Source organism: Ipomoea nil, unplaced genomic scaffold, assembly GCF_001879475.1.
Source record: "Ipomoea nil cultivar Tokyo-kokei standard unplaced genomic scaffold, Asagao_1.1 scaffold0380, whole genome shotgun sequence".
NCBI lineage: Eukaryota > Viridiplantae > Streptophyta > Magnoliopsida > Solanales > Convolvulaceae > Ipomoea > Ipomoea nil.
In genome coordinates this window covers 128,702-146,472 of record NW_017616808.1, presented here as the reverse complement: position 1 = coordinate 146,472, position 17,771 = coordinate 128,702, and the positions used below count along the sequence as shown (strand labels likewise).

At 34.7% G+C, this 17,771-nt stretch overlaps 3 protein-coding genes across 4 annotated transcripts in view; 2 read left to right on the top strand and 1 right to left on the bottom strand.

Moving 5' to 3' along the window:
* The first annotated feature begins 5,041 nt into the window (after positions 1-5,041).
* Positions 5,042-9,713, top strand: LOC109171724 (salicylic acid-binding protein 2-like). Its single transcript, XM_019320782.1, has 3 exons — positions 5,042-5,512; positions 9,027-9,164; positions 9,264-9,713. The coding sequence occupies exons 1-3, from the start codon at positions 5,153-5,155 to the stop codon at positions 9,540-9,542; spliced, it is 777 nt and encodes a 258-aa protein (XP_019176327.1). The 5' UTR covers positions 5,042-5,152; the 3' UTR covers positions 9,543-9,713.
* Positions 9,714-11,829: 2,116 nt separating this feature from the next.
* Positions 11,830-17,771, top strand: part of LOC109171781 (GDSL esterase/lipase At2g23540) — a 20,137-nt gene continuing 14,195 nt past the window's right edge. Inside the window, exons 1-5 of one of the 2 annotated variants that reach the window (XM_019320854.1) lie at positions 11,830-12,188; positions 12,284-12,414; positions 13,163-13,411; positions 13,513-13,768; positions 13,971-14,199. In XM_019320854.1, coding sequence (XP_019176399.1) covers positions 11,906-12,188; positions 12,284-12,414; positions 13,163-13,411; positions 13,513-13,768; positions 13,971-14,194 — 1,143 coding nt within the window. In that variant the 5' untranslated portion in view covers positions 11,830-11,905 and the 3' untranslated portion in view covers positions 14,195-14,199. Of the gene's footprint in view, positions 12,189-12,283; positions 12,415-13,162; positions 13,412-13,512; positions 13,769-13,970; positions 14,316-17,771 lie in introns of those variants that run through there. The other variant, XM_019320853.1, reaches the window with a different exon arrangement.
* On the bottom strand, positions 15,230-16,580 carry LOC109171784 (salicylic acid-binding protein 2-like). Its single transcript, XM_019320856.1, has 3 exons — positions 16,199-16,580; positions 15,752-15,889; positions 15,230-15,645 (listed from the first exon to the last, which is right to left on the bottom strand). The coding sequence occupies exons 1-3, from the start codon at positions 16,562-16,564 to the stop codon at positions 15,367-15,369; spliced, it is 783 nt and encodes a 260-aa protein (XP_019176401.1). The 5' UTR covers positions 16,565-16,580; the 3' UTR covers positions 15,230-15,366.

The following is a 17,771-nucleotide window of genomic DNA, read 5'->3' as shown; positions in this document are numbered from 1 at the left end:
CAACGGTCCAAGAGAGAACTGAGAACCAATTGCAACTGTCCACGTGTCCAGATCTAACGGTTCAGGAACACTTTTTTTTAAACGCGGTGGCATTTTCATAAATAATTGAACGTTGAAGTGCAAGTGACAATTTCATATAGTGAATCTAAGTGGCAGTAAAATGTATTAAAAATGCAACAAAAAATGTACACTCAACATGAATTTTAAGTGCATCTAACGTTATCATTAGTTGCACCAAACGTTATTATTAAGTGAGCCAATGTGAAAGATGTTATCATTAGGTGTACTAATGTTAAAAAAAAAAAAAGAGAAAATTGTAAAAAATGTCCCACTATAATATGTCAATTATCAATGTCATCCCTGAATTATGAGTGGTGTAAATATTGCCCTTCAATTATCAAAATGGTGCACATATAGCCCCTCCCGTAACGAACCTGTGGTTTCCCACCGTTGTCCATCGTTGGTACTTCGAATCGAGGGAGGGAAAAAACAACTAAATTACATATTTACTTCGACTTAACGGTGGCGTACACTAACGCGAAACCACATGTCCGTTACGGGAGGGGCTATATGTGCACCGTTTTGATAATTGAGGGGCAACATTTACACCACTCATAATTCAGGGGTGACATTGATAATTGACATATTATAGAGGGACTTTTTAATAATTTTTTCAAAAAAAAAAAGTAAATTACTTGCACTATTAAGTGAAAATAGTTGTACTTTTAAGTGATTTTACTTACAATTTTTACTTGCATACTCGCATTAGTCACTTGTACTTTTAACACATGTTACTTCCATCAAAGTTTGAGTTATTTACAAAAATGTCACCATTTTTTTATATTACATCATTAAACCTGAACACGTGTACGACTGCGATTGGTTCTCACTTCATTCTTAGGCATTCGTTCTCAGGCAAATTATGCTGTAAACCCGTGTCCACCATGTGCATGGTGGACACGCTGTATATTCATAATTTCTATACTGTAGATTCATAATTTCTATACTGTGGATTCATAATTTTTAAACTGTAGATATATAATTGCTATACTGTAGATTTATAAAATCTATACTGTAGGTTCATAATTTCTATACTGCACATTCATAATTTCTGTACTGTAGATTCATTATTTCTAAACTGTATAGTTATCAAATTATGAACACATAGTTATCAAATTATGAATCTACAGTATAGAAATTATGAATCAACAGTACCAAAATTATGAATGTGCAGTATAGAAATTATGAATCTACAGTATAGAAATTATGAATCTACAGTACAGAAATTATGAATGTGCATTATAGAAACTTTGAATCTACAGTACATAAATTATGAATGTGCAGTATAGAAATTATGAATCTACATTATAAATTTTAGGAATAAGAGTCAAATAGGCCACTCAACTGTACACCAAACTACAATTAGGCCATCAAACTAAAAAAACAGTACAATTGCATCCCTGAACAACACAAAATAATGCAATTAGGTCCAAAATGACATGTTTACCTGGAAGAGCAGGTTACCGATTTTAAAAATAATTTAAAATAAAATAATTAATTAAAATTAAATTTTTTTAAAAAAACTAATCTACTGGATTCGTCTCCATGGTCGGAACCTTCGTCTCCAGCCATGGAGACGAAGGGAGAAACTCCATGGCCGGAGAAAGCCAGCCATGGAGTTTCGTCTCCATGGCTGGAGACCCCCGACCATGGAGTTTCGTCTCCATGACCGGAGACCACCGGCCATATGAAACTCCATGGCCAGGAGGTCCCTTCGTCTCCGGCCATGGAGACGAACCTTCAGCCGTAGATTAGTTTTTTTTTTTTTTTTATTTTTTTATTTTAATTAATTATTTTATTTTAAACTATTTTTAAAATCGGTAACCTGCTCTTCCAGGTAAACAGGTCATTTTGGACCTAATTGCATGATTTTGTGTTGTTCAGGGACCTAATTGCATTGTTTTTGAGTTCGATGGCCTAATTGTAGTTTAGTGTGCAGTTGAGTGGCCTATTTGACCCTTATTCTTAAATTTTATGAATCTACAGTATATAAATTATGAATGTACAGCGTGTCCACAGCATAACGCTCTTTCATTCTCTCTCTCACACACACACACACCATTATGTATGCAAAAATGCACCAATAGTGTTAGAAAACTCACCACGATAAAATGCACCAATGCACCACATACCAAAAAAATGCACCATTGGGTTTACAAAAAGCACCAATTGTGTTAGGAAACGCACTACACTGAAATGCATCAATGCACCACAAAACGCACCACACACCAAAAAATGCACCATAACTCACCACACCTCATGGTGCGTTTCTAAACACTCTGTGGTGCGTTTATGTGTATCTAATGGTGCGTGACCGCACAGCTACACGGGAAGCCTTGACCGCACTGGAACTTGACCGCACCGTTAGGCTTTTAGGAATTAAAAACCATTTTGGGCTTAAGGCATTTGGGTACAAAATACTGGTTCACCATACTAAATAGACCCTAGCCCATTTCAAAATAAATAACTATATAAATATTTTTATTAAAATATTTAATATCGGAACTATGGTTTATTTTAGGAAAATACGGGGTATCACATCGTGGTGACATCACTTCAACTTTGTCTTGAGGTGGCAAGAGTTGTAATTGTATTGCTAAAATTCTCAATACAAGATTCAGAGCGTGTAGTATTCCCCAGTTGTTACATGGTCTCAACCTTTTATAGTATATAATGGTAACAATTACAATTATAATGGCCTCTAATAAGTGCAATGGCTCCCTCAATAAGTGTCGTGGCTCCTTAGTAATTGATGTGCGCTCTCGTATATAACTCATTCTCTTTGATGAGATGGTGCTCTAATAAGTGCATTGGACTCTGGGTTAAGTGCACCATTCCACTTCCTTTCTACATGACTCCCGACCGTTACTAATTGATAGCTAGTGTTAATTGCTTTGACTCCGTCAGGTTAGACCAAGAGCGTTCCATGTCGGATCTAGTACCTTGTCTTATTTTCTTGTCATTACTAAATCAAGTTAAATAGGTAAAATTTAAAAAATGAATCAATTTTTCATTCACACGTTATTCATTTTGAACCTATAATATATTAAATTAAGACCTCTAACTTAGAAAACTTACACTTTAAGCCAATCCAAACCCGGAATAAACTTTATAAAAATTATACCACAAAATAACCATTTAAACCAATTTTTCCAACACATCCATCAGCGAAAGCAGCAAAGTTTCGCCACTTCCATAACCACCCCACAATGGTGGCAAACAAGGAGCTCCAATCACTGTTATTTTATTCTGCATTCTACCCCAAAGATTGGTATCAATCTAGTCAATGAGACTCGTTTCATTCATCTTATGCATTTCGGTCTCATTGATAAACTCCTTCCAGATATCTATGGCTTTGGAAAACTTACGAAAGATTTGGTCTGCATCCTCTCGGCAACTGCAACAGAACTGGCAGCGGCTATCGTCTATAATGAAACCCCTACGCTTCCTTTCAGTCTTGCTTATGATTCCTTCGTGTCTCAATAGTCATAATAATGAGTTAATACCCAAAATCGTCCTCGACTATAGTGGTTTTTCTCAATTTCGTCCTAAACGACTTTGGTGACCTAATATCGTCCCAGACTTTTGTGTTTCGCTCAATTTAGTCCTCCATTTGTTATTCCGTCAAATTGGTGTTAAATAAAGGGACAATTCAGTAATGTCAATATTGATCTCTCTTTACTTTCAACTTGTGAAGTGCGAAATTCCTCTTTCTTGTACGAATTACACCCAGAATTACTCCCGGACATGCGAATCAAATTTTATATTCGCAGTTTTAGGAGTAATTCTGGGAGTAATTCGTAAAAAAAAGGGATTTCGCAGTTCACATGTCTATGAGTAAAGAGATGCCAATATTAAAATTACTGAATTGTCTATTTATTTAACACCAAATGGACAAAATAACAAATGAGGGACTAAATTGAGCAAAAACACAAAAATCTGGGACTAAATTGAGCGAAACACAAAAGTGTGGGACGATATTAGGTCACCAAAGTCGTTTAGGACGAAATTGAGAAAAACCACTATAGTCGAGGACGATTTTGGGTATTAACTCCCATAATAATTAAGGAACAAATTCTGTGCCTATGTTCTGCAGGGGCTAGATCGGCGTTAATCCAAATGTCGTCACATTTTTTAGAGTTAAAAGTGCTTGATTTGACTCTTCACCAGCCTCTGCCGCTAGGTGTTGGGAATGGCTCTTTAGGGGCCTCCACTCAACAATTCTCTCTCTTTAAATACACAGTTTTTACTGACATTCAAATCGTGATCGGACTCATGTAACAGATCATTAAAAAATAAAGGAATAAGGTTCAAATTGGCCACTGAACGTAACCTGAAAATGCAATTAGGCCACTGAACGAAAAAAAGTGCAATTAGGCCATTAAACACTCAAAAAATGTGCAATTCGGCCACTGAACTCTCGAAACGTATGCAATTTTACCGGATAACAGGTTACCATCAATTTTAGCAGGTTACCTGCTTACGTGGCAGCTTAGTTGACATTTTTAATAATTTTTAATAATTAATTTTAATAATAAATTTTATAAAAAATTAGAAAAAATTAAATAAAAAATAAAATAAAGTCGTTTTTATTTTTTAAAATTTTTTTTTAATAAAAAGTTATTATTAAAATTTATTAAAAATGCCAACTCAGCTGCCACGTAAGCAGATAACCTACTAAAATTGAGGGTAACCTGCTATCAGGTGAAATTGCACATTTTTGGAGTGTTCAGTAATCTAATTGCACTTTTTTTTTTGTTTAGTGCCCTAATTGCACTTTCAGGTTACGTTCAGTGGCCAATTTAAACCTTATTCCAAAAATAAATTAATGTGAATCAAGTCCTATTTTACAATTAAATAACAAATCATAATAATGAGAAAGAAAGATATATGTATTATATTTTGGTGTGTAATTGGATTACCTATTTCTTTTTACTAAATAAATATTGCTAGCTTCGCTATATAGATAAAGAGAACAGAAGAATGAACCAGAAAATTCTGTAGCCTCTCTCTCTCTCTATCTCTTTCCCTTTCTCCCTTGGTTCACATTAATCCTAGCTAGCTTACAGCTAATAAACCAAATAAAACGGCGATGACACAGAAACACTTTGTTCTCGTCCATGGTTCATGCCACGGAGCTTGGTGCTGGTACAAGCTGAAGCCCCTCCTGGAATCCGGCGGCCATAAAGTGACGGCGCTAGACCTCGCCGCCTCCGGCGTCAACCCCAAACAGCTCCACCACCTCCGCACGCTGCACGACTATACGTTGCCGTTGATGGAGTTCATGTCGGCGCTTCCCGACGGAGAGAAAGTTATCCTGGTGGGCCACAGCTTCGGTGGCTTCAACATAGCCCTCGCCATGGAAAACTATCCTCACAAGATTTCAGTTGCTGTTTTCTTGACAGCATTCATGCCTGATTCTGTTCATTCACCCACCTATGTCTTGGGTCAGGTATTCAAGTTTAATTATTAGAGAAGAATATTGGTTAAATTACAAAAACAATCTTAAAAAATTAATGATTTTAAACATTTAACAATCATAATTAATGTTTTTAATGTCACCTTCACAGGCTAATTTTACCACAAAGTTGATAACTCGGAACCAAAGGCAGAAACTTATATAATTAAGGGATTTTATTGTTATTTCTTTTTATAATTGAATGATTACAAAAATAATATTTTTCCTAATTTTGATGTTGGCAGGCTCAATTATTAAAGTCTGAATTGAAATATTTTATTTTTTAGAATTATTCAGTTTCTGCTAACCCAGTCATTGATTTGAGTTTTATTATAGCTGTATTGCTGAAATAGTGTTTGTTTGGTAAATAACTGTTGATAGCTGATAGGATTAATTAGAGGGTATAATTAGTTAATAATATTAGCTGATTGTAAAAAAGTGTTTGATAAATTAGTTGTTAGCTGATAGCTGTTTTGTATAATTTTTTTTTCTAAAAAGTTAATTGAAAAAGTTGCTTTGAGTAGCATTTTTAATTTTAACATTTTATTGAAGTAAAAAAGTTAATTTAACTAAACACTTATATTGATTTTTAAACCAAGTCAAACAATTAATAGTGATCAAATAAGCCAAAATTGACATATAAACTATTTTACCAAATAGACCGTATCTTTCTTTAATTTTAGCATTATCAAATAAGGCTAGAGTCTGATCTACCTTTAAAAAAATAAGGCTAGAGTCCAAAATTATTATTATTTTTTTATTATAAGGTGAAGGATACTCAAATATACAAACTACCACATCTCTATCGAGGTTCAAACTCATCACCTCTCACACAGGGGAGCAACTTGATACTATTAGACCATAAGGTCTTTGGTAGAGTCCAAAATTATTTAATTTCATGCCACAATTATTAGAATAAGAAAACAAAAATAGAATGGAGTTAAAATTAGATCTGTCGTCTAGTGTGGACTGAAGTGAAATGAAAGCAAGAGTTAGATGAATGGAAATATGGAACTAACGTAATCATTGAAAACAAATATGTGGTCCAAATAAACACATGATAATCGTAGTATTCTTGGGATGGAAAGAATGCTGGGAAAGGTGATTGATTGTTTTTTCGGAATGCCGTTCTTTAATGATGGTGAAAAGTAACATCCAAATGTAAAGAAATAAGTAGCAAACACAAATGTAATAAGTGAATGGAGGGGATTAGCACTAGGTGTCCCTGCGAAGTAGTGTAATGCATCGATCGTGATTCTTGGAAGATGTTTCTATTGCCAAAACCACTCTAATAGTCTATTATGTGTATCAAGTAGTAAAATTCTACTTTCATAGTCAGTGTTGCAAAACCCGCGCCTAGGCGCCGTCCGGCCGCGGAGAGAAAGGCCGGAATTTCGCGGCCGGGCGGCCAGCCGGCTGAACCGACGATTTTTTATTTATTTATTTTTTTAGTGACGTGGTAAGGTGTCAAAAGTTCACCGTAGGCGGTTTGCCCCTCCATTTTCTAAAAAAAAAAAATGCTTCTATTGCTCTTAATTTTAATTTTTTATGTATTTAGATGGTTTCAATAATATTTTGAACCATTTTACAACTACTTTGTAAATAGTTTGTAAGAAAAAACTAGAACAACCTTATTTTTTATTAATGAAGTTTTATAATTTTTTTTTTTTAAAAAAAAAAATAAAAAATAAAAAAATCGGCGCGTAGGGGGCGCTTAACGTATTTGCAACCTTGCTCGTAGTAACCTTACTACTTGAGGCATTTTATCGAATACTTGAAGTACACATCTTCTTACGAGCTCTACCTCTCGGTGCAAGGTGAGAAATACAAGTGGAGTAGGCTATAGTGTAGTCTCAATCTCTTGGTGGCTACACGCCTCCTAGACCTCTTGTATAATACATGCGGCCGTCATTATAAAAAAAAAGTCTACAAAGTTCACTTTAAACAAGAATTCAAATCAATGCATCACGTAATTTTCTAATTGCAATCAAAACATTCTAACATCCTAACAAGTAAACATAATCCTAATTCCCTAAGAATTAGCTAGACATTGTCATAATTGAATAGCTTTTTTTGGGTGAATTTGAAGCCCTCCAAGAAGGCGTTACCTAACCCTTAAGTAGGAGACATTACAAGAGTCAGCAGAAATAAGCTCCGTCAACTCAACAGGCGCGTGATCGAAGTAGTGTGTACCCCAATCAATCATCTGGCCGAGGTTTGCCGGCCAGTCAGCGCACTTGTTACCTTCTCGCTCAATGTGGGAGAACCTAATATGTCTAAACTTTTTAGTGAGGTCCATACAGTTTTTGACTAAAGCCACAACAGTTTTAGCTTGCAAATCACCTTTGGTCATGATGGTTATCACTGCCGCCGAGTGATAGTTAAGATGATAGAAGAATGGAAGCATTTGGAATGAAATAAATTGCAATTGAAATGAACACTTAGCTTTGAATTACAATCTAAAATCCCCCTAAAATCCTTAAATCCAGTTGTCAAGTTGTTCTAAGAACCCTATGGAGAATCCTTTCTCCAAAATCTAAAGTACAAGTATGAACAAAATGTAAAATCTAGATTTTTCCCGTAAATGAGGTCAAGAGATCTATTTATAGTCGAGATTGTACTTCGCGTCACGAGGGGAGTTACCACGCAATAGACAATGTGATATGCAGGGCTATTACGTAGAAGTTTTTGTCACAATGGTAGTTATCTCGTGACAAGCAGCATCAAGGCATAGAAGTCCGCGTCACGCTCGGGACCACACAGTAACTTGTGACATGAATTTGACTTTGAAAATTTCATAATCAGACTTTATGGTCCCTAGAAAAGTTTTATCCTTTTGAGTTGTCGCTCCAATGCCACTTTGAATCACCTCATTTGGATACTCCTAACACAAGATAGGATCAAAATACCAAACTGTCTCCAAAATGCTATTGAAATGACATTGTTTTCATATATTGCACAAATGTAACCACAATTAGTCCTTATTTCAAACTTTATGCAAATGAAGCTATTATAAGCGCAAAAGGACTCCTATTATAGCATAAATTTGCCTCCCAAATACCCCACAAAACATATTTAGCACTTACCAACACATAACAAAGCCATATGGTCCATTTCTTTGCATTTTAAATTGTGGAATTTTCTAACCCGCTTGGTTGGCGTGCACTCTCATGATTTTTCCAATTACGAGACGAGATTTGAACACCTCACATCTCTTAAATGATGAGAGCGCATGACTACCCATCCACACCAACCAATAGGTGAAGATGAGTTCAAACCTCCCCTTGTAATTAGAAAAATCAATATCATTAACACTTTGTCCTTTAATTAGGTTGGGCTAATGCGAACGTGAATTAGTATGAGGAAGACACCTTATGATTACCAAAAAAATAAAAAAAATAAAAAATTATCAAGTTTTCTTACACTTTCTTGGTACAGAATTTTCTCAAATTAATATATTATGAATTATTTTTCCATTAATTTGAATTATTTTACCTTTTTCCCACAGTTTAATGAGCTCACACCTGCTGAGATTTGGTTGGATACTCAATTTTTATCCTATGATACACCAGAAGATCCTCTTAGAACCTTGATTTTTGGTCCCCAATTCATGTCTAAGAAACTCTACCAATTGTGCTCCCCCGAAGTAAGTCATGCCACCTTCTCAAACCTTTTTATTCAATTATTTTAACAACTAATTTACCACTAATATAGGATTTCGTTTAATAAATTAATTTTTTTGTAGGATATTGCACTTGGGGGCTTGTTGATTAGGCCAAGTTCTTATTTTACGGAGGATTTACCAAAGCTCAAAAAGTTCACTGATGAAGGTTATGGTTCAGTTAAGCGAGTTTACATTATTTGCTCCGAAGATCAAGCCATAACATTAGATTTTCAACGTTGGCTTATCGAAAACATTGGGGTAGTTGAAGTGAAGGAGATTAAAGATGCAGACCACATGGCAATGCTTTCAAAACCCCAACAACTTTGCCAGTATCTCTTAGAGATAGATAGTGATGAATAGAATCACTCATTTGGTGTTCATTCAATTTACAATGTTGAATTGTTTCTTAATTGTTTGGATGTTTTATGCTTCATATTCTTCGTTGAACTATGTTTTGTCTGTCTGTGCTTTGTAAGATATGATGTCTTTTTGGTTTGGATTTTGTTTTTGATAATTTGTAATCTTTTTGAAGTTCTTATAAATTGTAAAATTATTCTAGTTCTATGTTTGCCTTAATACAATTATTTCACATTTTTACATGAACCATTGTTTTTATGTATCACTTTTAAACTTGAAGTGATGAAATTGAATTTTGATACAATTTTCAACATATGTAAACTATTTATATGTTGACTCCAATATATGCCACTTTTATTAAAATTACTTTTATTATTAAATATTTAATTCTAATTTTAATTTCGATTCCAATTTTATTTTTAAACAAAACACCTCTCGATATTTTGAGAATATTCTAGGCTCGTACATTAGCAGTAAATATTTTAGTAATGGTCAAAATTCAACACGTGTGTTATTAAATTGGGTCAGAGGCTTTACCTATGGGTTGAGGTGGATGACCTAAATTTAGTACCCAAAAAGGGACGGTTGAGATTCGTCCACGCAACACTCAAGAACCACACCTTCGTTGGATACAAGGGCAGGGAGCCGTAGATGTGAACAAACGACTTTATTTTTTCTTCCTTTGGTGTAAGTGAACGACAACTAGCTACACAAAGAGAGGCAGCAGAGGTTAACAAGCAGATCATTTTTTTTTTTTTTTTTTTTGAAACAACAAACAACAATTTTTAATTAGAAATATCCAGCAGAATTACATCAGAAATAGATGGAGGGGCCGAAACGAACCACTCCCTACAATCAGCATTGAACACGGCTTCCCTAGCTAACGTATAGGCCGCCATATTTGCAGATCGTTTAACAAACACAAAGCTAATACAATTAAAGTTACAAGCTAGTTTACGAATGTCATCAAGAATTAAACTAAAGGATGAGCTAAAATCAATGTCTTTCAATCCTTGAATGACAAGAAGAGCATCTGTTTCTACAATGACGTTATCTATATTATTGTTTACAAAATTAATCATTCTTTCACTTTGCCAAGCCAATGACCTTGTGGTCTAGTAACATAAAGTGACTCTCTCAAATAGAAAATCATGGGTTTGAACATCGGTGGGGCGGTATAGATTCTTTGTACTTCAGATACTACATTGTAACAAAGTTAGTAGTACTCAAAAAAAAAAAAAAAAAAACATTCTTTCCCTTTTATTTTGTTCGTCTCATTCATGGTTTTATTATTATTGAAAATTTATTACAAAATTAAAAAATAATATTGTTGATGGAATTAATAAACCCTAGAGCTCGAATTAACTGATATCAATAATTAAACAATAATAATAAGGAGATAAGAAAAAAGCTTTAGTAAAAGACAATGAGCTTGTATTACGAGTTATGTGTAACAAGATTACAAGATGTGTAATGATATATAAGACCAGATGAGGTAATAACAAGACAAAGAGATTAATTTATACTAAAATGCTCTCCGTAACCGCCACACGTGAAATGGTTGGGCGGTTACGGTTTCCTTTTATCGAGTCTTGACTAGCTTGTTCATCTCCGGCCTCGAGGCCGACCACTAAGGTTAGCCTTGGGTACCCGGGGCTGACTACTGAGGTTAGCCTTGGGGCCTTGGGGCCAACCACGAAGGACGACTTTAGGGCCTTGGGGCAGCGAGGTTGACCATGAAGGTCGGCTTAGGGGCTTCGGAGCCGGCTCTCGGCCCGCTTCTTCAGGTCAGATCGCTCCGGACTTGTCTCCAATATATCCATCAATTATATTATTAATATTATTAATATTTACTCGTATCATTTAATTCAGTAGCACTTAAAATATTATACATGATTATGTCTGGTACAAAATGTATAAACACCAATTGACACCTTAAAATACTTGGAAGAATAATAATGTATAGAAAAGTGTATGCATGAGATGGAGAATATGAGGCTAAGAAAGTATAACCGTACCGGGGGGAATTGAAGATTTGAGTGAATGGCTAAACAAGCTAAACCAAACTCACACCTAATAAATTGTATCACCTGACAAGTTTGTACAAATTCTGGAATATAATGACTTTGAGAAGAAGTAACATATAACCATTAACGAGGTCCATGCACGTTGGAGACGGTTCACAAATGTAGTCCACCTACCTCTTGAAATCCTCCCATCACCCCCATCCCACTCAACACATATAAACAACCCAACCATTCTTACCAATTCAACTCAAATCCTTCACAATTTCTCAACCACACCCATCCTTTTCTTCTTCATCTTCTTCAAAAACCAGGATATAAAAAGTACGTGTACACCTGCAGATGAGCCATCACCATAGCATAGGGATTAAGATGGCGGGCGTGGTGGTTTTGGCTATGGCGGCGTTATTAACAGGCTTCGTGGCTTGTGAGGACAAGAAAGGTGATGAGTGGGGAATGGGAGCTTCGTTTATCTTCGGAGACTCTTTAGTAGACGCCGGCAATAATAATTACCTTTCCACTTTATCTAAGGCTAATATTGCGCCCAATGGGATCGACTTCAAACCCTCCGGCGGGAACCCCACCGGCCGCTACACCAACGGGAGAACCATCGGTGACATTATCGGTAACGTAACATATATCTATCAATCTTTTCAACTCCTTTGTCCTTAGCTTCCATCTTTCAATAATTATATATATATTTTGTTCATTGGTTCTTAGGTGAGGGATTGGGGCAATCTCACTATTCAACGCCGTTTTTAGCTCCCAATTGTAGCGGCCAAGCTCTATTATACGGTGTGAACTATGCATCTGGAGGGGGTGGAATTATGAACGCCACTGGAAGAATTTTTGTAAGCTCTCTATATAAAATTCTTCACCTATAAATTTTGTATCTGGTCGTTTCGATCTACAGTCCATCATATAAATTGTCAGTTGTAATAAACAAGCCAAACCCATAAAGTTGCAACAGTTATGCTATGTAACCGTGTTCACCATGCGCATGATGAACACAGAATACATCCATAATTACTAAGCTGTAGATCCATAATAATTATGAATCTACAACATAGAAATTATGGATCTCTATAATTTATATACTATAGATTCATAATTTCTATACAACTGTAAATAGAAATTATGAATTTACCCCTGTATTCACCATGTGCATGGTGAACAGGTTTCCACGGCATAATTTGCGATAAAGTTGAGCTTGGGCCTATAACCCTTTTAAGAGTGTTGGGCTAGGATTTTCTAGCCCATAAAACCTTGGGCTTACCTGGTGTAGCCTAGTTGGCCCATGGTTATATGGGCTAATACATATGAAAAATAACACAACTTATTTTTCACTGACCAATGATAGATCATAGATTAGCCTATATTAACAGCTCTATTGTCAATAATTAGGTTGTACCTAACTCAACCTGTCATACTGTTATTGTAGCAAATGGTTGGACCATTGGTGACTCAATCCATTTGTCATCTCTAAATGTGCTACATATATTATACTCGATATGTACCCACATAAATAAATAATACTTTAGTGATGGACCAAAGAAATGAAGATAAAAAGCTTGAATGTAATGTATGTTGACATTACAGGTGAATAGGCTTTCAATGGATATCCAAGTTGATTACTTCAACATAACTAGGCAACAAATCGACAAATTACTTGGTGCTTCAAAGGCAAAAGAATTTATCACCAGGAAATCCATTTTCTCCATCACAATTGGCTCCAATGATTTCCTCAACAATTACTTGCTTCCCGTTCTCTCCATGGGCACAAGAATCAGCGAAACTCCTGATGCCTTCATTGACGATCTTATCTCTCATCTCAGGGGACAACTTACGGTAAATATAATATATTACTTTTTTCTTTCCTACTTCATATGTTCCAATAATATAAAACTATTATTATTTTTCTAAATCTAAATTTTATTGTTTGCATCCAGAGACTTTACCAATTGGATGCTAGAAAATTTATCATAGGAAACGTGGGACCAATCGGTTGCATTCCTTACCAAAAAACAATTAACCAGTTGAAGGAAAATGAATGTGTAGAGCTAGCAAATCAACTTGCTAACCAATACAATGCCCGGTTGAAAGAGTTGTTGGGAGACCTCAACAAGAATCTCCCCGGCGCCACCTTTGTGCACTTGAATGTTTATGATCTTGTCTTGGAACTAATCACAAACTACGCTAAATATGGTAACTTCTTCTCTGATCTTTTTCAACACCATATACTATATTAATACCAAAAACTACAGTTCACAGCAAAAACACAACTTTATTTCTTTATATACCGTCACATTTTTGAGAGGCAGAGTACTAGCCTTTACCAGTCTTCATCTAACAGTGGCCTAACCAGTTATTATTGACTGGACTTGACCCTTCACTGGTGTATATGCAGGGTTTACAACGTCGACCAAAGCATGTTGTGGAAATGGAGGGCAATTTGCAGGGATAGTTCCGTGTGGACCAACCTCGAGTATGTGTTCGGATCGAGACAAACATGTGTTTTGGGACCCATACCACCCCAGCGAGGCTGCTAATATTATCATTGCCAAACAGCTGCTTAAAGGAGATCCTAAATATGTGTCTCCCATGACTCTTCTTGAGCTTCGAGATTTGTAATTTGTGTTTCGAACCCTTTGTATTATTTTAATATGTTATTTGATTTCAAGATGTATGTCAAAAATTCTTGTGTTGATAAGAATGTTCTCTAGCTTATATCTAAATTAATACTTCATCCGTTCCATTATATATATATATATATATATATATATATATATATATATATATATATATATATATATATATATGTGTGTGTGTGTGTGTGTGTGTGTATTTTCCAAATTTAAATGAAATAATTTTTAATTCAATTTTTTATAATGTTAAGTTTAATATTAGTATATAAAATTTATTATCACATCTAATTACTTATTAATCATACGGAGTATTAGAATTTGATTAATTCGAAATCAAATTGCTATCCATTTCAGAGGAAGCTCAGCTCTCTCATTAATTATCTACCATTCTATTCAGTGGTTCACTTAAGCAAAAATAATATTTAAGTGGTCATTTTGAGGCAATGTTTTGAGTGTGGTTCACTTCTAATTTATGTCAAGTCAAAGTGGACTTGGGTTCTCTTAAGCGAAATATTTAATTTGATATTTATTTACTCAAAATAGATAATAGGTGCATGAGAAATTAATTCTCAAATTGTACTCATTGAGTTAGGAAAAATCGAGCTTTGAAAGGCTTTTAATAGCCTTTGTCATTTTTATCCTACATCACAAAAGTATATGAGTTTGTACTAATATAAATACAACTTAACTTTTTAAAGAGTTTGAATTATGTAGCATAAAATCTCAATCTCGTGCATATGGAGAGAGGGCACAAATCAAATTATATTCCAAAATGACTTATGGAATCTTATTGAACCATTGAGCTATGTAATAACCTTAGCTTATTACAGCAAAGATAAATGTTACTCTAAATTATACATACTCCAATGTCTTAGACTGCACTTTTAATTTTATTTTTTTAGTATTATTGACTCTCCTATAATTCAGTATCTGTTCATAACTATTTACTCAACTTACTGAAGCACAAAGAATCAATAACGTCCACTATTTGCAATATAATAATTTTATTAAGGCACACAGGATTACAAAGTTGACAAATTAAACGAAATCCAAACCACGACAAAGGAGGCACCATATCGGACAAAGCATAGTTCAATTAAAAAAAAAAAAAAAAAAAAAAGCAATTGAACATTGTGAATGGCAATCAAATTAGTGAATTTATTCATCACCAGCAATCTCTAAGAGATATTGGCAAAGTTGTTGGGGTTTTGAAAGCATTGCCATGTGATCTGCATCTTTAATCTCCTTCACTTGAGAAACCCCAGTGTTTTCAATGAGCCAATGCTGAAACTCCAATAACATGGCTTCATCTTTAGAGCAAATAATGAAAGCTCGCTTAACTGAACCATATCCTTCATCTGTGAATTTTTTAATCTTTGAAAAATCCTCCGTAAAATAAGAACTTGGCCTAATCAACAAGCCCCCAAGTGCAATATCCTACAAAATTTAATCTATTAAATTAAATCCTATCTTAGTATAGTATGTAGTAAATTAGTTGTTCAAATAATTGAATAGAAAGGTTTGAGAAGATGGCATGTCTTACTTCTGGGGAGCACAATTGGTAGAGTTTTTCAGACAAGAATCGAGCACCAAAAAACACTGCCGTTAGAGGATCTTCCGGTGTACCATAGGGTACAAATTGAGTATCCATCCAAGTTTCCGCCGGTGTACGTTCATTGAACTTTGTGAAATAAATAAAAAAAAATTCAAATTATACGTGATAGCATTCTATTACCCTTCTAAATAGGTGGTTACATGATCAAATTTCAAAAGAATTTTGGCCCTGTTTGGTAAAATGATTGTTAGCTGATATAAAATTATAAATAGTTGATAACATTAGCTGATTTTAGAAAAATGTTTAGTAAATTAGCTGTTAGGTGATAGCTATTTGGTATAATTACCAAACAGGGCCAATGAGTATTATATTTCAAAAACAGTAAAGATTAACTTTTTAATTTCCGGGATAATTATATTAAAGTTGATTAATTACCTGATCCAAGACATAGGAGGGTGAATGAACAGAATCCGGCATGAAAGCTGCTATGAAAACTGCAACTGAAATCTTGTGAGGATAGTTTTCCATGGCGAGGGCTATGTTGATGCCGCCGAAGCTGTGGCCCACCAGGATAACTTTCTCTCCGTCGGGAAGCGCCGACATGAACTCCATCAACGGCAAATTATAGTCGTGCAGCGTGCGGAGGTGGTGGAGCTGTTTGGGGTTGACGCCGGAGGCGGCGAGGTCAAGCGCCGTCACTTTATGGCCGCCGGATTCCAGGAGGGGCTTGAGCTTGTACCAGCACCAAGCTCCGTGGCCGGTGCCATGTACGAGAACAAAGTGTTTCTGTGTCATCACCATTATTCTGTTTCTGTAAGGTAGGATTAAGGGTTTCAAACTTAATTGTTAAATACAACTGGACAATTAAGCTTACCGATTAATTAAAGGCGGCGTGACTGTTAGATCCAAATTAATTAAATACAAAAATTTGTGTAAGATCATTAATTAATGAAATTCTCCTTGAAAACTCATTCAACAAACTTTGAATGTCAACTTCTTTTAAAATTTTTATTTTTATTTTTATTGCAATTATAAAAAAAAAAAAAAACAATTTATTGACTATCTCTCGTAACACATACTTGACTGTAATTAATTAGTAGAATTAATATTGATAGAAAATAAGATATATTAAAATACTTTTAAAAATTAAATAAAAAACTATATATGTTAGTAAAATAATAAAAAAATCTTTGAAGTAACAATAAAACTCTTTTTATTCCTTAGTTATCATAAATTGACTGATCTCATCCTATGTTAGAAAAGGAATCTACTTATTCTTCCAAAAGGTTGAACCCCAACCCTAAGGACCCCCACACCCTGACCCAACAAAGCATTTGAGATGATGTAAATCATCAAAGAAAAGAAATCTCCTTATATTCCTATGTTAGATGGTTTAAGATTTTGATAATAAAAAAATGATTACTGCCCCGTAATCCTGTCATGCAATTTTAATTTTTGAAAAAAAGTACAAAAACTAATTGTTAACTTGGGGGTTGTCGTGGATGGAAGACATCTATTTTTAACCAAGTCAAACAGTTAAAATTAATCAAATCAATTAATTTTAACTGATCAGCCATTTTAATTTACCAAACAGGGCCACACAAATATAAATGTGTTTGTAATTACGTTTTTCATGATTTGCTCCATCTTTACACATTATGCAGTGAACTTATTACAGCAAATATAGATGTTAAATTCCGTTAGAGGATTTTCTAATATACCATAGAGTAAAAATTGAATATCCAACCAAGCTTCCGGAGGTGTCCGTTGATTATATACTAAATAAAAGTAAAATGATTATAATTCATAACATTATCAATGCGATAAAATTCTCTTCCAAAAAAAAAAAAATAAAAAAATCGACAATTTGTATTGCAAAAAATGGATAATATACCCTTGGTATGTGTTCATTTGGGCCACCAATTGTTTCCGATGATTATATCCCATGCTTTCCATTCACCTCTCAACTCTCGCTTTCATTTCAATTCAGTCCAAACTATGACAGATC

What these genes read in the sequence shown, in the direction of transcription:
- LOC109171724 (XM_019320782.1), top strand. Translation starts at nt 5,153, where the DNA reads ATGACACAGAAACACTTTGTTCTCGTCCATGGTTCATGCCACGGAGCT. An exon ending in CCACCTATGTCTTGGGTCAG is followed by an intron (nt 5,513 to 9,026) that starts GTATTCAAGTTT and finishes TTTTTCCCACAG; the next exon opens with TTTAATGAGCTCACACCTGC. An exon ending in ACCAATTGTGCTCCCCCGAA is followed by an intron (nt 9,165 to 9,263) that starts GTAAGTCATGCC and finishes ATTTTTTTGTAG; the next exon opens with GATATTGCACTTGGGGGCTT.
- LOC109171784 (XM_019320856.1), bottom strand. Translation starts at nt 16,564, where the DNA reads ATGGTGATGACACAGAAACACTTTGTTCTCGTACATGGCACCGGCCAC. An exon ending in CCTCCTATGTCTTGGATCAG is followed by an intron (nt 15,890 to 16,198) that starts GTAATTAATCAA and finishes TATTTCACAAAG; the next exon opens with TTCAATGAACGTACACCGGC. An exon ending in ACCAATTGTGCTCCCCAGAA is followed by an intron (nt 15,646 to 15,751) that starts GTAAGACATGCC and finishes TAAATTTTGTAG; the next exon opens with GATATTGCACTTGGGGGCTT.